The sequence below is a fragment of the Aspergillus steynii genome, assembly GCF_002849105.1.
Source record: "Aspergillus steynii IBT 23096 chromosome Unknown P170scaffold_2, whole genome shotgun sequence".
Taxonomy (NCBI): Eukaryota; Fungi; Ascomycota; class Eurotiomycetes; order Eurotiales; family Aspergillaceae; genus Aspergillus; species Aspergillus steynii.
In genome coordinates this window covers 4,161,132-4,177,995 of record NW_020194399.1, presented here as the reverse complement: position 1 = coordinate 4,177,995, position 16,864 = coordinate 4,161,132, and the positions used below count along the sequence as shown (strand labels likewise).

Sequence of the window (16,864 nt, the reverse complement as noted above, 5' to 3'; positions counted from 1 at the left end):
TTCTTGGGTCCGTTATGGCCACGGATCCAGGGTGAAATCATCCAGCCGAGAATCCTTCACTGATTACCGCTTTCCAAGCGGTAGTCAACGGACCAGAGCTTCTCCCAGGGCCGATATCTAGAAGCTGGGCGCGGGCTGGCGGTTGATCGCGACGGGGCAGAGTTGGCTTCCTCCCATCGGGAGGCAGTGAGAGATTTAGTGCCCCCTGGTTGTCGCAGTAATCGCTGATATGAGGATTCCCCATGGGTTCGTTCCATGCCCTATGATGGTCCGTCAGCTCCATCCAACAGACAAGGAGTCGGGGACCGTGGGTCTCACGGGCCCTGACGCAGTTCGCGGCGAACCTCGTCGAAAACAGGATCCGTCTCCCGCGACTGCGAGCCAACAGTCGGGGCTGTAGTGTCCGTCTCAAAGGCTCGAGTCAAGTCCGTAGTAGAGTCATTGTTGGCTCGCGGAGAGGGCGTTCCCGGCGGCCCTTTCTTGGAAGCCGAGCTGTTCCGGCGACTATCCAGACTCTTCGAGAGGGTTTTCGCGACATTGCCGCCAGCGGTCGTGCGTTTCAATCGAATACTGCCTCTGGCGTCGACATGAGCGGGCGCAACGGTGCTTTTGCCGAGCCCCGGGGTGGCCGGGGCGCCGGGCTTTTCTTCTGTGGCATCTAACAAATACCATCGAAGACCATCGGAGAGTTCAAATGGATTTTCGTCGTCGAAAGAAGTCCCGTCGCTCACCTCTCCGATTGATCGACGGTCAGGATTGGCAGCATTCATTGGCTTGGAAAGATCCACAACTCGTTCCTCAATCTTGGAAATACGGGCAAGGAGCCAATCTCGGGCCTGCAGTTTATGGGCATCTTGCTCGCGCAGGAAGTAGTGTGGTGCCCCGACGTTGAACGCAGCCCAGGATCGAATGGCCTGATTTCTAGTCGGCAGAAAGAGAGCAAGATCACCGTCTTTGAAAGACCGATAGGCAATTTTATCATGAGCTTCTCCTTGGGCTCGATGATACTTATCACGGTATCCCTTGGCTTCTTTCTGCCATTTGCGGGCGAGTACCTCTATATCCTTGAGTCGCCTAGCGACCGCATCCATGAAGATGTTGACGTCGAACTGAGCGAGGCACTCCATGAATGCCATGAACCTGTCGGTCTCTTCTTCGCCGCTTTCCGCCTCCATCCAGGTGGAAAGGCTCGGGTCTGGCCTGACAGACACGATCCCAGATTGAGCAAGTGTGTCCGCCGTGCCCGATAGGGCGTTCACTTTCGAGGATCTCTGGACAGCTATGTTTCCGTCTTGCCGGACGACGGTGAAGCCCGAGTTCTCCAGCATGCCCTCATGCTTCTCCACTTGATCGAACAGCTGCTTCGAGAGCTCTTTACAGCGTGATGCATAGACCTCGGCTCGGGATGTAGCTTGCTGCTTGGACTCGAAAATGGACTCAACCTTTTGTTTCCATGCCACGAGTTCGCCCTCGGATTTACGAGTCTGGGCCTCTGACTCGGCCAACCTCTGTGACAGGCTCGCAAGTTTGCGCTCTTCTTCTACGACCCTTTCGCGAAGCGCATCGGAGCCCGTCTCGCCTGCGTCGAATTGCGACTGCAAAGCCTTCATCTTGGAGCGCTCATCATTCAGCTCAGATGTAAGAGAAGCAAGCTTTGACTCTTCTTGTGCAAGTTGTTCTCTAACACGTGCAATTTCGGATTCACGTGTCTCCGCATTCGTTCGCAACTCTTGGACTTCTGATTCCATTTGGCCCACACGCTCTGCCAATGCTTTACTTTCCGAGGTCGCTTTCGTGGCATTTTCTTCGGCAGTTTTAGCATGGATGGCCAGCCCCTCTGAAAGCACCTCTATGGTCTTGATAATATCAGGGAGGAGGTCGGGAACAACCCCTCCAGGAGATAAATTCATCAGTGCGGCTTGCAGCGCATGGTGATTTTCTTGGTCCCTTTCTCCTCTTGCAGCTTCCTGCTTTTCAAGTTCACTGATGCGTACTTGAAGGCTCTCTTCTTTCTCCTTCAAGGGTTGTATCTGGTCAACAAGAATGGCTGCCTTTCGGATTTCATTCTCGGCACGACTATGAGCATCTTGGAGTTCAGTTTCAAGATGATGTATACGTTCGTCCGCATCTTGCTTTTCGTGCTCACGCGTATCCATAATCCGATCCAGCTCTTCCTCGAGCTCCTCAGCCCGAATCTTAATTTTCTTCTTTTCCCCCTCCAGAAACCTCCGTTCATCGTCGAACTCACGCTGCCGGGCTTCGAGATTACCGATCAAATCCTTCTTCGTTGACTGGGCCTCCTCTATCTTATCGGTGTTCGACTGACGCTCGGCATGGGCTTCTTTCTGAAGCTTTTGCACCACCTCGCGCTCTCCAGCGAGCTCAGCCTCGAGGGTGACGATGCGTTGCACAAGTGCTTTCTCTTCCGATGATTGATTGGCAGACATTCGCCTCGACGAAACAGAAGACCTTCTCGAGAGCTGATCGGGATGAGGAGATGCTGGTGAGCTGGGAAAGTCCAAGGTGAAGTTACCGCTTGCCGGACGGCCCATATGACTCTGTCGATGTAAAAGATCTTCCAGCTTGCGAATGCGGCTCTCGGAGCCTTTGAGCTTGTCTTCGAGTTTAGATTTTTCATCTCGAAGACTGCGGACCATGTCGTCACCGCGAACTAATAGAGAGCTGCGGCTCAAGTCAAAGACACTGCCCTGTTTGAAAGCCTTTGCCCTACGTCGCTGCAGGCGGGTGGGAGCATCCAAATTCTTAAAGTCCTGGGTCAGATCCTGAGCTATGCTGGCCATACTCGGTTTGGATTTAAGATCGTCGATGTAAGATTCGATCTCCTTCCGGTTGACAATAGGCCATTGAAACTCGTGACCTCTGAGGTTCACCTCAATACCCGGGGTCGTCGTGTCGGAGACGGAAACGAACTCGCCCATATTCTTGACCCATTTCTTTCTCCGGCGTTGCTCCTCGTCACGGAAGACAGACATTTCTTCCGCCAGAGTGAGCGAGTCGGTTTTCATCTTTTCGCTGAATTCGTGACGTCGCACAGACTCGATGAGGATGGACCCATAGACCATGGGCATATGGAACACGGCGTAGATGGTTTCAAATGCATCGCTATGAAGGTTGAGGTTGTTTATTTGGGTCTGCACATCAGACAGACGGGATTCAAGGGCGGATATGTGTCGCATGTGGCTAGGGGTAGCCTTGACTGCGTCATTATACCGCCTGACCGCTTCTTCCTGGGCAGCCTGGACTTCAGCACTAATATCCTGAAGCGATGGTAGAAGATCTTTGGTGTGACCCAGGGCAAGTCTTGAAACGTTTGCCAGCGTTTTCTGATTATTGGGCAGAGCCAAGACATGTTCATAGTCGGATTGTATTTTCTTAGATATCGTCTCAACTTCCTGTAAAAGGCCCTCGACACCATCGACACTTGGGGACGCAGTCCCATCGACCAAGTGCTGCGTATCTGACGCAATCTCACCCACAGCTTTCTCGACATCTTCAACCTGATGAGTGAATTGAGAAAATGCGACCGCTGCTTCTTGTCCAGCCTTCTGTACTTCTTCCGAGTCCACATAATCACGTAGCGTCCCAGCCGCTTTCTCCTTCTCCTTCTTTGGCGTAGATGGACGACCTAGAAATGGGAAATCCTTGCGGGCAGGAATGGTCTCCAAGGTCGCAAGGGCTCGTTTCCATCCGTCGAGCGCTGTTTGTTGCTCCTTCAGCAAGTCATTCGCCCAGGTTTGCGCTTCCTGAAAACGATGCTCCAGGGTTCCCACGTGTGTTTTCAGGTTCTCAAGAGCTACGCCGACGGCGCGATGGATAATGTTGGTTCGCGCGGTGTGATTCTGAATGCTCTTGTCGACTGATTCACAGCGCTCTAGCAGAGTCAACGCCCACGTCTTTCTAGCCAGATAAAGATTTCTCCATGATTGTAGGTCATTTTGGTCTTTGAGGATATCGGGTGGGTTGTCGAGGCTGAACGGTTGCGGTGGTGGAAGCTCTGGCAGCTCGGCGTTGTTTTGTTCAGTAACGTGTCGCCGGTCGTACACAAATATTTCATCCTGGAGCGAGCGATCAGCACCTGAAGAAACCGAGATGGCAAATAGCCAGTTCACCGGCCAACCATACCTCTGTGGCGAGTGTTTGAATCTTGACGTTTTTCCCACGGGCAGTCATCAAGATCTGCCTCTGAGGCGGAACTGACGTGTTGCGAGTGATCCATGATCGGAGTGCATCCGGGCTTCAAGTCAACGATCCAAAGGTTAGCCAATCTTTCCACGGCAGAGAGTCGAGGGAGGGTTTGGACGGGTCGGGAGCACAGAAGATGGCCCGGGGCACACAAGGGTGGAAGACGAGACGCAAGTAGGTAGAGGAACGTACGAGGCAAACGACACCGGGTCGGCAAGTAAATGCTCACCCGAGTGGGCGATATAGATGTGCAAAGACATCCCCTCCTCACCAGCCGGACAGCACGGCTCTCGAGATCTGGAGAGAAGAAGGCGGGAAGGAGGAAGATAAGAGAGGCCGAGGGATATAAACGCAAGGCACCCAGGCCCCAAGAAGCTCCCCGGCCTAGGCCATGTTGGGCGAATGACGCGCTGCCCCCGGAAGCACCTCGTCAAGCGGCATCTCCACCGCCTGCCAGCCAAAATAGAACACCCCCCATCACACGATCGATGGCGTCGTCAAAAGGTCGTTCTCTGCCTCACCTGGACCCGGGCGAGGTCACCCTGGCAGGAATTGCTGCCAATGACCCGCGAGATACCGTGTCTTTGTCCGACAAGGAGGCGTCGATCCTGCAGCTTTATCACCGGATCCAGGAACAACAATTAGAAAAGGCGCTACTTCAGCAAGGTAAAGACCACTTCTATGGACGGGTCTATTTGCGCTTTCCTCTATTACATCAAACGCTCATACGAGGACAGACACTCAATTACTCTCCGGTGACAATGCTGAAGAGGAGTTGGCCGTTGCGGAACGCGAGCTGCTCGAGGCGAGAGCCACTTACACGGTCAGGAGGAAAGCTGTCGCAACCATCCTGATGACTGACCCGACTCTCAAAGCCGTTCACCTGAAAGCGACATCCCCAGCTGAACAGTGAGACTTTCCCCGTTCGCCTGCCCGCCGCAAGAATCCTAGGAAATTCCTGACGAAACCATAGTGATCTTCTTCGCCTTATTAACCGCCGTGATGCACTTTCCCTTGCGCATGAGAATCTCAACTCGGCGCATAATGAAACGATGAAGCAGCTCTCGTCAGTGGAGGTCGAGAATCGACGGCTCCACCAAAAGAACAAGGAGCTTGTACGCGAGCTACTTGAACTCACCAAAGACGACTCGTCATGGAGAGAACAACTTGAGGATGCGGAACTCGAGTCGCAATTGGACCAGGTAAAGGACGATCACAGGAAAAGCAAAGCCAGGTGGGATACCATGAAAAACATCGCAAGCGCCATGGTCGTTGGAAGTGGAATAAACTGGGCGGATGACGAGGCCCTCACGGCCCTCGTTCTGGACGAATCTGATGAGTGATGCACTTGATGAACCAATGTATGCCGGGTCTTTCGCGGCTTATTCTGTATAATGGTATGGGTTTTAGGCAGGTGTTGGATTGGGATTATACCCGGTGAACTGGAATTTTGGGGCATTTCCTGCCATCCTTCTTATTATTATGGCCCTATTATCATGGATCTCATGGATATCACGGATACCCAGTGGCGACAGGGTGTGCGCACTTGGTGTACGTAGTAAACCCATACACCGTCGATGGAATCGGATTCAGCAGCATGGAAACAGCAGGAAGGGACGGGGACCCACGTGACATCATGGTATCCCCGGTGATGGCAACCGGCCTTCGTCATACTCCTCACGGCCGGAGCTGATGAATAATAAGAAGTGGACGCATGGGGAGCTTTGCCAATACGGAGTAGCGTGTTCGCCATTCTTCTAAGGCTGTCCCTACCATGTGAGATTCTAACTCGCGCCCAATCAATGCGAGAGGCGCCATTGAATCATAAAATGATCACATCTGGCAGGCAGGAATTGGGACAATTGATGGGATTGGGAGACAATAATTTGGGGAGTCCAAGGGGAGCCGGCGTTTCCACTTGAACCAGCCCAGAGGAGCTCCCATGACCCCCTCATTAATATTTCCGTGTCAATTACGCAGCGCTTACTTACAATACCTACACGTCCCCGGTCATTTTACCGGTATCTTGCGAGAGTGTGGCTTTAGACCGGTATGCGGTGGCATTTATTGTATGTACTGTATGTATGTACCCTCGCTGCAGAATCAGACAATTTCCTACAAGAAATCCCTAGTCGAACCGAGCACCAAAGGTCGCTAGGGCGAAATCATCATTGTCTCTTGCCAATCTTACACAGCATGAAGTACGTTGGCCCTTTTTTCCTTCTACCACCACATGGACCCCGGGTTGAGAACAGACTCTCATTCTGACCAGCATGTTCAGACCCTTTGTTGCTACTATTTCCCCTAGTCCGAATTCCCCCTCTTTGTCCACCAGCACTAGGTTCATCCATGAGATGCTACTTGCACTGCAATATTGGTATTGTTATTATTGTACTCCGTACATACTCCGTGCAATCACTCGGGCAATGAGAGTAAACCCCGAAGCGGCTGCTTCGTCTTATTGACCAGAACAGCATCTGGATCGATCGAGGTATACGGAGTATCTCCAACTCATAGGAATGTTTTTATCCACCTCCGCACCATCTCTGCCCAGAGGTCCTTGAGCTGTACATGCGCATACCAATGACTCTGGGTCATTCGGGGCTACGGATACCGCTAGGAAAACACCTCTTCTGCAAAGAAAGCCGCGGATGCCGGATGCTACGGCGGAGGCATTTCATTTATTCAGTGTCTAGCCTGCAGGGTCTGTTCACCACAAGACGGAGCATGTACTCCGTGCAACATCCCAAGTGTCCGCACATGGAACCTTGGAAGAAACTGAACCCGTGCTGTACTTTTAGTGACATCTCAGGATGGAGTGGATTTTGAGGATGTGATGGCAGAGTCCTGAACTAAACCAGAGAATCTGATTCTGCTGGGGTTGGTATCCTGCGAGAGCGATCGGACTTGACGCCGAGAAAAGCTCGATCGCCATCTGCGCTTGGTCAACATTGAGATATCAACAACAGTATAGGCTTATTTCCACTTCCTCTCTCTCTCTCTTTTTTTTTTTTTTTTGCTTACCACGACGTCCGCATAGTTATTGCATGACTCCAACTAATTTCCCATCACTCCGCAATCTGCAAGAGGTCTCACGTTCGAATTGCGGTAGGGGTTCATCTTTTCTTCGCCTTCTTGATTGCGTAATAATTCTTTTTGGGGACTTTCTTCTACTAGAGAAAATAAAAAGATAGAGAGTTTTTCTTTTTTTTTCTCCCAACACACGCAAGCACCATACTATCCAGGTCAATGGATCCATATAGTTGCTGATGTATCAACAATAAGGAAAGAATTGAGGGACCCGCGGAACCAAGCTGCCGTACCAGAACGCACCTCCTTATCCCGGTGCACACATCCCACCCTCGCGCTTTATTATTATTATTGATTCAGTATTACCAGCATCGCTTGTCGGCTACGGCAAATCCTACACACAGCGGTAACTTACCAGTAGATGGTCCGACTGATTTTTCCACGTCGTCTGTCGGCTGGGGTACCAGCTCCTTAGTTTACCTATACCGTAGCTATTACGGCAGGCTTACCTTTAAGGTGCCCTAAGGTAAATGGGTGGGAGGTATGAGGAGGGTACTGTATTGTACGATACGGCATGACAACGGTGGAGCTCCGGGCGATTGCTCAGCTACGAAGGGACCGTAACACACACAGCTGTGTCAGGACGGGGCTGTCTGACGACATAGGTGGGCATTACGCCTCCCTACAGACCACGGAGTTTAGTTTGGAGGGATAGAGACTTCAGAATGACAGCAAATGTAGGTATTTTCAAGGAGAAGACGAAAATCAAATTGGTGGATAGAACCTAGGTAACCTAGGTAAAGTAATGTACCTAAGGTACCTACGTATGGATACGTACAATACCGGTCATCAGCCAGCCAGAGGCGGGCAGCCAGTGGTAGGCGAGCGTGAATTCCCTTGCTGTGCTGCCCACTTCACCCCCCTTCAGTCACGGTCGGTCATTCAGTCAGTAGTGGCCCGCCTTCCCGTCTCCCTCGTCTCTTCCTACTACTACGACTCCCCCCCTCTCTCTCTCCCTCTTTCCCTCACTCACTCTCTCTACCTACTCTCTCCCCTACGCTTCCCTCCCATACAATTCTCTCCCCCATACAAAAAAGTACGCATATCCGCGTCGGTGAGTACCCTAACACAACCTCCCCCTCTTCGCAATCCCTCTACCACGCAAATCCAATTTCCTTTTTCCTTTCAAATCTTCTTGTTTCCGTCTTTCATCCTTGGTCAAAATGTCTTTTCCTGGAAGTTTTTCTTCACGCCCGCGCCGTCTTGCTGTCGCGCATCGGCGCCGGAAACTATATACTTCCTGGATCCATCAGCATCGCAGCGCGTATTGCTTCCCACGGGCAACATTGGGCGCTCTTTGACCTCTGGTTTCTGGAAGTTTCTTCTTCGGAGTCAATTGTCAGACTGCTCTCTTTGCGCGCTTTTCCTTTGCGTGTTTGACCACTCTGCGCCCGCGATTGCTCGGCTCTTGTTTGGGCCGCGCGCGCACACCGCGCACCGCCCGCTCGCCTGATTGCGCGCCCACCATCGCATCGTCGTTTAAATCCTCTCTTGTTGCCTTTTGACCTTGTTGCTGCTTTCGTTCTTGCCGGATCTCATCCCTCTGGCATTCCTGACAATTGGACCTCACTCCAGCGATCCGTTCGATCCTTTCTAACGAAGCATCCACAGACTTCATCTCTCAATATGCCTAAGGAGAAGACCACGCGCAAGACTAAGCCCCGTGTTGAGCGGAAGAAGAAGGGTATGTGTTTACTTCCCCCCTTTGCCGTCGCCTCGTCTTGGACACTGCTGACCACGACTCTAGACCCCAACGCTCCCAAGCGTGGTCTTTCCGCGTACATGTTCTTCGCCAACGAGAACCGTGAGAAGGTTCGCGAGGAGAACCCCGGCATCACCTTCGGTAAGACTGGCGCAACCCGAGACGCATGCCCGGCCGTCCAAATGCTAACAGCTTTGCAGGTCAGGTCGGTAAGATGCTCGGTGAGAAGTGGAAGGCTCTGGACGACAAGGAGCGCCGCCCCTACGAGGAGAAGGCCGCTGCCGACAAGAAGCGTTATGAAGATGAGAAGGCCAGCTACAACGTGAGTACCTCCCCGGCGCAGTATCCCGAGGCCGGACGAAGAGCAATGCTAACCATGCTCGCACAGGCCGGAGCCGCCGCTTCGGACGAGGAATCATCCTAAATGTTTACCTCTTCCCCTTGGTCTCGTTTAGCTTGACCGGTTGGCGTTTCTGTGTCGTTTGTTTTCGCTGATTGCTGGCCTCTGTATTTCGTCGCTTCTTATATTTCCTTTTTCCTCAATGGCTTCTGGTATGGGATGACGGTGGTATCTCCTTTGATTTTTTCTGTTTATGAAGGATTTTCGATGGGAAATGTTTACTGTACGACATGGCGGCTTTTGGGACGAAGCGAGGAGCCCGGCGCCGATTTTTCCGGAGCGACGGGAATGCCTTGTTTCGAGTATCTATGGTGCAATAAGAATGGAAGCTGCAGAAAGTGTGGTAACGCAAGCTTTGTTGTATACTAGCCTAATTGACCGCATCCTTCTTTTTCATTTGATTCCCATCTGCCTTGTCTTTCTTGGGGTTGGCGAGCCGCCGGAGTGACGCGGGAGTCGCTTGTTTACGTGTCGGACGCGTCGTGGCGCCGGCCTCGGCATTGGTGCCTGAGGCCTGGACAGGTGGCTGTCCCTGAAGCGTTCTGAACGTCTTGAAGGATTCCTTCCGGTGCAGCCCGTCGGAATGCAGATAAGGGCAAGGGGCCCGGCTTTATCTGTGCCGTACTTCCTACGATTCAACTTGGGCCGGGTCCTGAGGTGGAGACTAGCCTGTCATGCGATGACAACGCCTATCTCTCTGTCCACATCGACTGTCGAAATCCGGCGCGACTCTCGTCCACTGCGTGTCTGCCCGAAGATCATGGCCAGACCATCGATGTGCATACGGAGGATGTCTTGGTGACTTGAACGAAACGGGCTGACTTGGGGAGATCTGCTTGGTGGTCCGGAAGCTGGCCGCGCGAGCCAGACGGCAGGCGATGCTGGATTTGTATATGAATTAACCCATGTCTACCGTTTCACATCAAGCAGGACAGGCAGGCGAACTTAGCTGGTAGTCTCATTTAGGGCTCGCAAAAATTACTCAGAATGGGAACGCGTTCAAAGCTGCAGGGCCGGATCGAGGACTATACTGGAAACAGACAGGGAATGCGCCATCGCCATGGATGGAGATCGACCACTGTCTAGGGTCTTGCTGTCTTGCTCCGTGCACTTGCTCTTGAACCCTGGGGGACGTACGCATGGAATATACTGCGTAGCATCTGAATCCGACTGTCGACCTTTCCGTGCAACCTGGAGTCTCGTGACCCAGACCCCCCGTGACGGGAGCATCTCCTGCCCGGCGGCACTTCATCCCTTCGCACTAACTGCAACTCACAGATGGTCACTTCCGGCCAGACCAAATGGATCCTCCGACTGCGTGGATGGTGGCTATTCTGGCATCATCATTAGTTTGATGGACTCATGCCTGCTGTCCTGAGGATAAGGATGATTTTAACCCGTCCAGTATCGTGTTTCCCTTCCCCATCACCCAAATCCATTTCTGCAATGACATGCCAAAGCTTGGACGAATGATCGGGCCCGCGGGGTTGCACACCCTCCACTGCTCTTGTCTTCAACTCTTTATCACCGCTCAATGCCGCCATCCACTTCCGCTGCCCATTATTGGCTTCTTCCCTCCAAAGCCGCATGAACACGTCAACGCAAATTCCGAAGACAGTTAGCCAGCAGCCGGAGACAATCTGGTTTCGCGCCGTTGTGCTCCATTTGTCTGTCTGAGAGCCGCAAGTAAGCATTGCATGGTTTAGGGTCTCTCGGACACGGTCGATTGACGAGATCCTGCCCCACTTCAAAGGATTCTTGTGCCCGCATTCTTTCGTGGACGGATGATTGATGCTTCCCTGCTTGGCTCGTTGTTTGACTCTATTTTTCCTACCGTCCAATTTGTTTCTGCCGGACCCTGTGCTCTGGCGGATCCCCGTTGGGTCACTTGCGGTCTTCTTCCGGAAGACGCCAATGGACATGCATCGGAGGGCTGGTCTTGCCGATAAACTGTCGCTTTCTGACTCTTTTCATTATTTTCTGTGACTGAGTTGTCGTCCGGCTGCCCCTCCCCGGCCGATTTTTTGATTACTTGTAGTCCACTGTGTGAAGCCTTTTTTTTTTTTTTTTTTTTAGCCTGGCCGCATTTAAGACGTTTGCCCTATCTTAGTTTCACCCTTTGCATTGAAGCAACCCACTTGTGATTGTGATCGGCGTATATCTTGTGGGCGGGCTGTCTTTCACACCGTCTTCTTTTCTACACATACCTCCACGACTTCATCACTGCGAACCACCTCTCCTCCCTATTTGATTCTGTGGTCTAAAAGAAGGGGCCGAACTATTGTTATATGCATGGTCAACCCTAGAGGCTCATCCACCATGGCCCTGCGCACTTCTGCCGATAATGCCGAGGATGTGGCCGCAGGCTTCACCATGTTTCGCGATCCTCTCCCCGAACATTCCGCCGAAATCACCGGTCTCATTGCCGATCTATATTCCATTAGTTCATCTCTGAAAAGGCTGGAGGACCTGACGAAAAACCGATCCTCTCGCCACAACTATGCCGCTGCCCATCCCGACCTGGGGCTGGTTCGTACTAGCTTGAAGTATACGCTAGAGGATATCGTCGACTTCTTTGGGGACCTAGAGGAGCGACCGGCTTCCAGTCGAGACACCTACAAGCGTACATGGGTGCATCTATGTACTTACTTCCGGGAAGAATCGCAAGACTCGTTGTCGACGCGTTTGGCCAAGTACAAGGCTTTCCTGAATGAACTGGAAGATTTTATGAAAGAGTAGGTCTTTGGTTCTCTGGTCTTTCTCGTCTAGCCATGGAGTCGCATTGACCTTACCCGCTGAATCTAGCAACCATCCGGATATGGCTCTTATGTCCAACCTCCGCAACAACATCAAAACGCTATATATCCAACAGAGCAATCGTCTGATATCTCAGCTGGGCTCTATCTCGTTGAGCACGCCGTCCACTGTAAGCAGCAATAGTGCCGATCCGGGAAGCCCTGTCAGCGATCGCAGACCTCGGAACCGACGGTCGTATGAACGGCAGAGACCTTCTCGGTCATCTCCACAAACGCCCCTCTCTCCGTCATCAGGAACCTCCTCGGACATTCCTCCATCGGTTCCCGATATACCAGGCTCTCCACTCACAAGCACAGCCACAAGCAACTCCCTGAGTACTACTTTCCCTAGTGAGCATTGGGCCCGAAGAGTGTTTCTGGATGAGCACCCAAAGACTACTATTCCATACGTCGGCGAAAGGTGGGGACTCTCTCGCGGTACAATCGTTGGAGGAGCCGAGTACTGATGTATTCTTAGTTCTAAATGTCTTGGCGATATAAAACCTGGAGCTAGGCGGTGGCTACACGAGGAAGGATTTGAGGAACTCGTCCAACTGCAAGTTCGCCATGGATGTTTCACGTTTGCATGAACCCGACTAACCTCATACAGAGCTTTCAACGGTGAATCTGAACTTTACGTCTACTTCTACCAGCGTGAAGAGGACCACCGAGCACGCATCATGTGCAAAACTCCGCGGACTTCGAGGTCCAGTGAATATTCTTGCCTTCCCTTGAATATGTTGGAAGTTTTTCGGGTCGGCTCTTGCTTACAGCTCTGCCGGCGCCGCCGCGGAAAGTATGACCTTGAGTTGTGGGCCAACCTCAAGTTCAGCACCATTGAACGTACGCGCAACCCTTACCCTTGAAGGCATAGCTGATAGGCTGGATAGATATGGTGCTTTTCTTTTGCACATTCCTGGCCCTTCGCTCGCAGGATTGCCACAAAACCGTGGAACGCATCCGGGACTACGAGTTAGATGAGGAAGAGGAGTTATTTGGAGGGTAAGAAAGCCACCGAAGCACCAAATGCGAGAAGTTTGATCATGCTGAACCAGCTGCCTAGGCAAATCGTCGACGATGATTTCCTCCATGCCCTGCGCGTCTACCGGGACAACGCTTCTGGGGCCGTCAGACTTCAAGCGTCAGTACACAAGGGGGAAATGAAACGGTAAGACATAGCCATACGTTGGGTTTTGGTCTTCTTGGCTGACCAATATGTTCTGTGTCAGAGCCCCGGTGTGGACTGCATTTATCACGCGCAACATTCGCACTCGGGGATGGATTCGTCGGTTGGACAGCAAAGTTGTGGTGCTGCGTGAGCTTCACCCCACAATTCTTACCATCTCCGATTACAATGCTCCCCGAACATCCAAGGGGGAGCACATTCTAAAATTCACGAATAAAGCGGGTAAGTCAAAACATGCTCAACTATAATCCGCGTGGAAGTCAACTAACGGGAAGTTTGTAGACGCCCAGGGATTCATAGAAACCATGGCGGAGCTTGCACACCCATAAAAAGCCGGCCTCGCAAAAAGACACGCCAGCATTTGACAGTCATATGGGATCTTAATCATTCCCAGTCTAATCTCACCCTCGATGATCTCCACGCATTAACACGAACAAAAGAAAAGAAAAGAAAAGGAAAGGAAAACAGGAATAATTTACGCTGCCGGTATACAGGACTGCATACTAACATTGAATATATTACGATTAACGAGCCATGACCACATGATATGACGAATTGACGTTGACGCCGATGATTAGGCGATCTTGAATTCTTTCTTTTTGCTCCTGTCTTTCTATTGCTTGTTCTCAGGCACTCTCTGACTGGGTGGGTAGCGTTTGGATTTCTACTATTGTCGTTATATATCTGGACATTTATACCCTTCTCATTTCTCTCTTATCTCTGACATGTCAAACGATATGTCCATTCTTACACAGCTCAAAAAACAAGTATCACTTCATTAATCTAGGGGGTATCATAAAGTAAAAGGTAGCAGTATACAGATGATCAGGCATCGGCTTCAACCGGGGTGGATCCACTCCAATCCCCAACGTTGCCCAGACCAGCCAGGAACATCTCCGCGCGCCTCTTGGATCGCAATTCGCCGATTTTCTTTCTCCGTTCGTCCTTGATCTGCTCCCTCTCGGCTCTTCTCTTCTGTCGAGCCTCCCGTTCGCGCTGGGTTTCATCTCGCGCGCTCACCAGCTCCTCCATCTGCTGTCGTCGCACATTCTCATCTTTAGAGAACGCATAGAACCCGGTTCCTCGGTTGCGAACCTCGGCATCGGCGTCGTAATGTGATTCTCCCGGCGGCGTGGCCGATCGATCCCGACGCGTGGCCAGATATGACATCTGCGACGCCGCGGCAGCCGACGGATTGAACGCCTCCGCCTGCACCGTCTCCCCGTAGATCAAGTTCTCCGGGCGCGACGGCCGCCAGCGCTCCTGCATATTCGACCGCTCTCCCGACTCCTCCGCCTTCACTCGCGCCGCCCGCGCCGCTTCGGCCCTGGTCCCCCGGCGCGTCCGGCCCAGCTCATCCTCGTAGGACACGACAGACGCATTCTCATCATCCTCCTCGTCTCCGTCCTCTTCCTCATCTGACCCGGACCCCTTCGCGCGCTCCGCATCCGCCCATTTGCGATCGAAATCCACCAGCCCCTCGCGCTCCTTCCGACGCAACCGCGCCAGATACGCATCCGCACCGCCCGCCTCCCCTCCTCCCTTGTAGACATCATCGTCATCATCACTATCCGCCGCCAAATATGCCCCGCTCTTCAGCTCCTCGTACACGCGCGCCTTCTCCTGCATGCGCCTCTTCGAGCGGTGCAGCGCCGCGGCATCCACGCCGCCGATGTCTGCGGTGCGCTGGTGCTGCTGGAACACGCCGTGCTCGTCGTCGCGGAGGTCGGCCGCCGCGCGCTTCTGCGCTCCCTTATTGTGCTGTGCGAATATGTCTGATTTGCCCGTTCTGGCGGGCCGGGGACGGCCGCCGCGCGACGATCCCTTCGTGTCCTGGGAGATGAGCGAGGAGAGAGTGGTCGTGAATGCGAGGTTGGATGCGGACGGGGCGTCTGACTTGGAGGTTGATTTGGGGCGCGGGGCCCCGTATAGGGAGTCCGACATGATGGTCCGCGTGGATGATTTAGGTGTTGGAGAAGAGAGACGGAGACTGAGGATGAAGCCGGAGAAAGGAAAGGCGCAAATCGGAGGCGGTGATGTCGGATGACTCAGCGGGATTGTTCAGGCCCCGCAGGAACCCCTCCGTTGCTGCGTTCGTCTTCTTCCTCTTCTCTCTCGAAGAATTGCTTCTATTCCTGGTGTTCTGCAACATTGACTCTGCTCAGTTCGGGTTTTGAATCATCTCTTCTCATTCATCATCATGGCTAGCCCTATCTACCTCGGTGTCATTGGTATGTCTTTCCTATGTCTTCGGTGGAGGATAGCAACGATGCTATGACTCTACAGATCTCTCTACCCAAATACCCTTTCACTCTCTCAATTCTGATCGATTGACATACATATACACACAACACTGACTCTCGTCTTCTCTACTAGGCGTCGGCGGCGTCGGAACTGCTTTCCTGAACCAACTCGCCCGTCTCCCCAACGCTCCCCAGCTCGTCCTCCTCGCCCGCTCCACGCAGACCCTCCTCTCGCCGACACCGGCCTACTCGCCCTCCATCCCCGCCACGTCCGACTGGAAGACCGCCGTCGAGACGCCCTCGCTCACCAAGTCCGGCCCTCTCTCCGCCGACGAGATCGCCGCCTACCTCTCCGCCGCCCCCGGCCGCTCCATCCTCGTCGACAACACCAGCGACCCCGCCCTCGCCGGCTCCTACCCCGTCTTCCTGCGCAAGGGCATCTCCGTCGTCACCCCCAACAAGAAGGGCTTCTCGTCCGACCTCACCCTGTGGAAGGACATCTTCTCCGCCGCCGCCCAGGGCCAGGCCCTCGTCTACCACGAGAGCACCGTCGGCGCCGGCCTCCCCGTCATCTCGACCCTGCGCGACCTGGTCGCCACCGGTGACGAGGTGACTCGCATCGAGGGTGTCTTCTCCGGCACGCTCTCCTTCCTGTTCAACACCTTCGCGCCCCTGGCCGCCGGCGGCGCGTCCGCCAAATGGAGCGAGGTCGTCGCCCAGGCCAAGGAGCTGGGCTACACCGAGCCCGACCCCCGCGACGACCTGAACGGCATGGACGTGGCGCGCAAGCTGACCATCCTGGCCCGCATCGCCGGCCTAGACGTCCAGGCCCCCGACTCGTTCCCCATCGAGTCGCTGATCCCCGCTGAGCTGGCCTCGCTGCCCTCCACCGCCGACGGCATCACGCAATTCATGACCCGCCTGCCCGAGTTCGACGGCCAGATGTCCGCCGTCAAGGAGGGCGCCGAGAAGCAGGGCAAGGTGGTGCGATATGTCGGCAGCATCGACGTCGCCAAGAAGGAGGTGCGCGTGGGCCTGCAGCAGTTCGATCGCGACAGCGCCATTGCCGGCCTCAAGGGCAGCGACAATATCATCAACTTCTACACCAAGCGGTACGGCGGTAACCCGTTGATCGTGCAGGGCGCCGGCGCCGGTGGCGACGTCACCGCCATGGGTGTCACTGCCGATCTGATCAAGGTGATCGAGCGGTTGCGTTAGATGGCCCGCGGGCCTGTCTGTAGCTAC

The 16,864-nt window shown here is 53.6% G+C and overlaps 7 protein-coding genes across 7 annotated transcripts; 4 read left to right on the top strand and 3 right to left on the bottom strand.

Annotated features, from left to right (window-relative positions):
- Positions 1–314: 314 nt before the first annotated feature.
- On the bottom strand, positions 315–4,463 carry atg11 (autophagy protein ATG11; the record flags this gene model as incomplete). Its single annotated transcript, XM_024843913.1, has 3 exons — positions 315–4,076; positions 4,144–4,255; positions 4,396–4,463. The coding sequence occupies 3 exons, from the start codon at positions 4,461–4,463 to the stop codon at positions 315–317; spliced, it is 3,942 nt and encodes a 1,313-aa protein (XP_024708151.1).
- Positions 4,464–4,691: 228 nt separating this feature from the next.
- P170DRAFT_351190 (centromere protein H) lies at positions 4,692–5,546 on the top strand (the record flags this gene model as incomplete). Its single annotated transcript, XM_024843847.1, has 3 exons — positions 4,692–4,869; positions 4,941–5,112; positions 5,177–5,546. The coding sequence occupies 3 exons, from the start codon at positions 4,692–4,694 to the stop codon at positions 5,544–5,546; spliced, it is 720 nt and encodes a 239-aa protein (XP_024708150.1).
- A 3,343-nt stretch (positions 5,547–8,889) lies between these two features.
- nhp6 (high-mobility group nucleosome-binding protein) lies at positions 8,890–9,498 on the top strand. Its single transcript, XM_024848744.1, has one exon. The coding sequence runs from the start codon at positions 9,162–9,164 to the stop codon at positions 9,417–9,419; it is 258 nt and encodes an 85-aa protein (XP_024708149.1). The 5' UTR covers positions 8,890–9,161; the 3' UTR covers positions 9,420–9,498.
- A 1,091-nt stretch (positions 9,499–10,589) lies between these two features.
- Positions 10,590–11,225, bottom strand: P170DRAFT_434570 (uncharacterized protein). The gene is made up of 2 exons (XM_024848743.1): positions 11,149–11,225; positions 10,590–11,081 (listed from the first exon to the last, which is right to left on the bottom strand). Exons 1-2 carry the CDS (start codon positions 11,163–11,165, stop codon positions 10,742–10,744), a joined length of 357 nt encoding a protein of 118 aa, XP_024708148.1. The 5' UTR covers positions 11,166–11,225; the 3' UTR covers positions 10,590–10,741.
- Positions 11,226–11,475: 250 nt separating this feature from the next.
- On the top strand, positions 11,476–14,074 carry P170DRAFT_379054 (uncharacterized protein). Its single transcript, XM_024845473.1, has 8 exons — positions 11,476–12,130; positions 12,201–12,611; positions 12,669–12,746; positions 12,801–13,033; positions 13,081–13,192; positions 13,254–13,358; positions 13,420–13,598; positions 13,659–14,074. The coding sequence occupies exons 1-8, from the start codon at positions 11,688–11,690 to the stop codon at positions 13,703–13,705; spliced, it is 1,608 nt and encodes a 535-aa protein (XP_024708147.1). The 5' UTR covers positions 11,476–11,687; the 3' UTR covers positions 13,706–14,074.
- Positions 14,075–14,131: 57 nt separating this feature from the next.
- P170DRAFT_434569 (CCDC174 family protein) lies at positions 14,132–15,360 on the bottom strand. The gene has a single exon (XM_024848742.1). It carries the CDS (start codon positions 15,318–15,320, stop codon positions 14,202–14,204), a length of 1,119 nt encoding a protein of 372 aa, XP_024708146.1. The 5' UTR covers positions 15,321–15,360; the 3' UTR covers positions 14,132–14,201.
- Positions 15,361–15,576: 216 nt separating this feature from the next.
- P170DRAFT_472736 (homoserine dehydrogenase) lies at positions 15,577–16,837 on the top strand (the record flags this gene model as incomplete). Its single annotated transcript, XM_024852977.1, has 2 exons — positions 15,577–15,607; positions 15,753–16,837. The coding sequence occupies 2 exons, from the start codon at positions 15,577–15,579 to the stop codon at positions 16,835–16,837; spliced, it is 1,116 nt and encodes a 371-aa protein (XP_024708145.1).
- Positions 16,838–16,864: the final 27 nt, after the last annotated feature.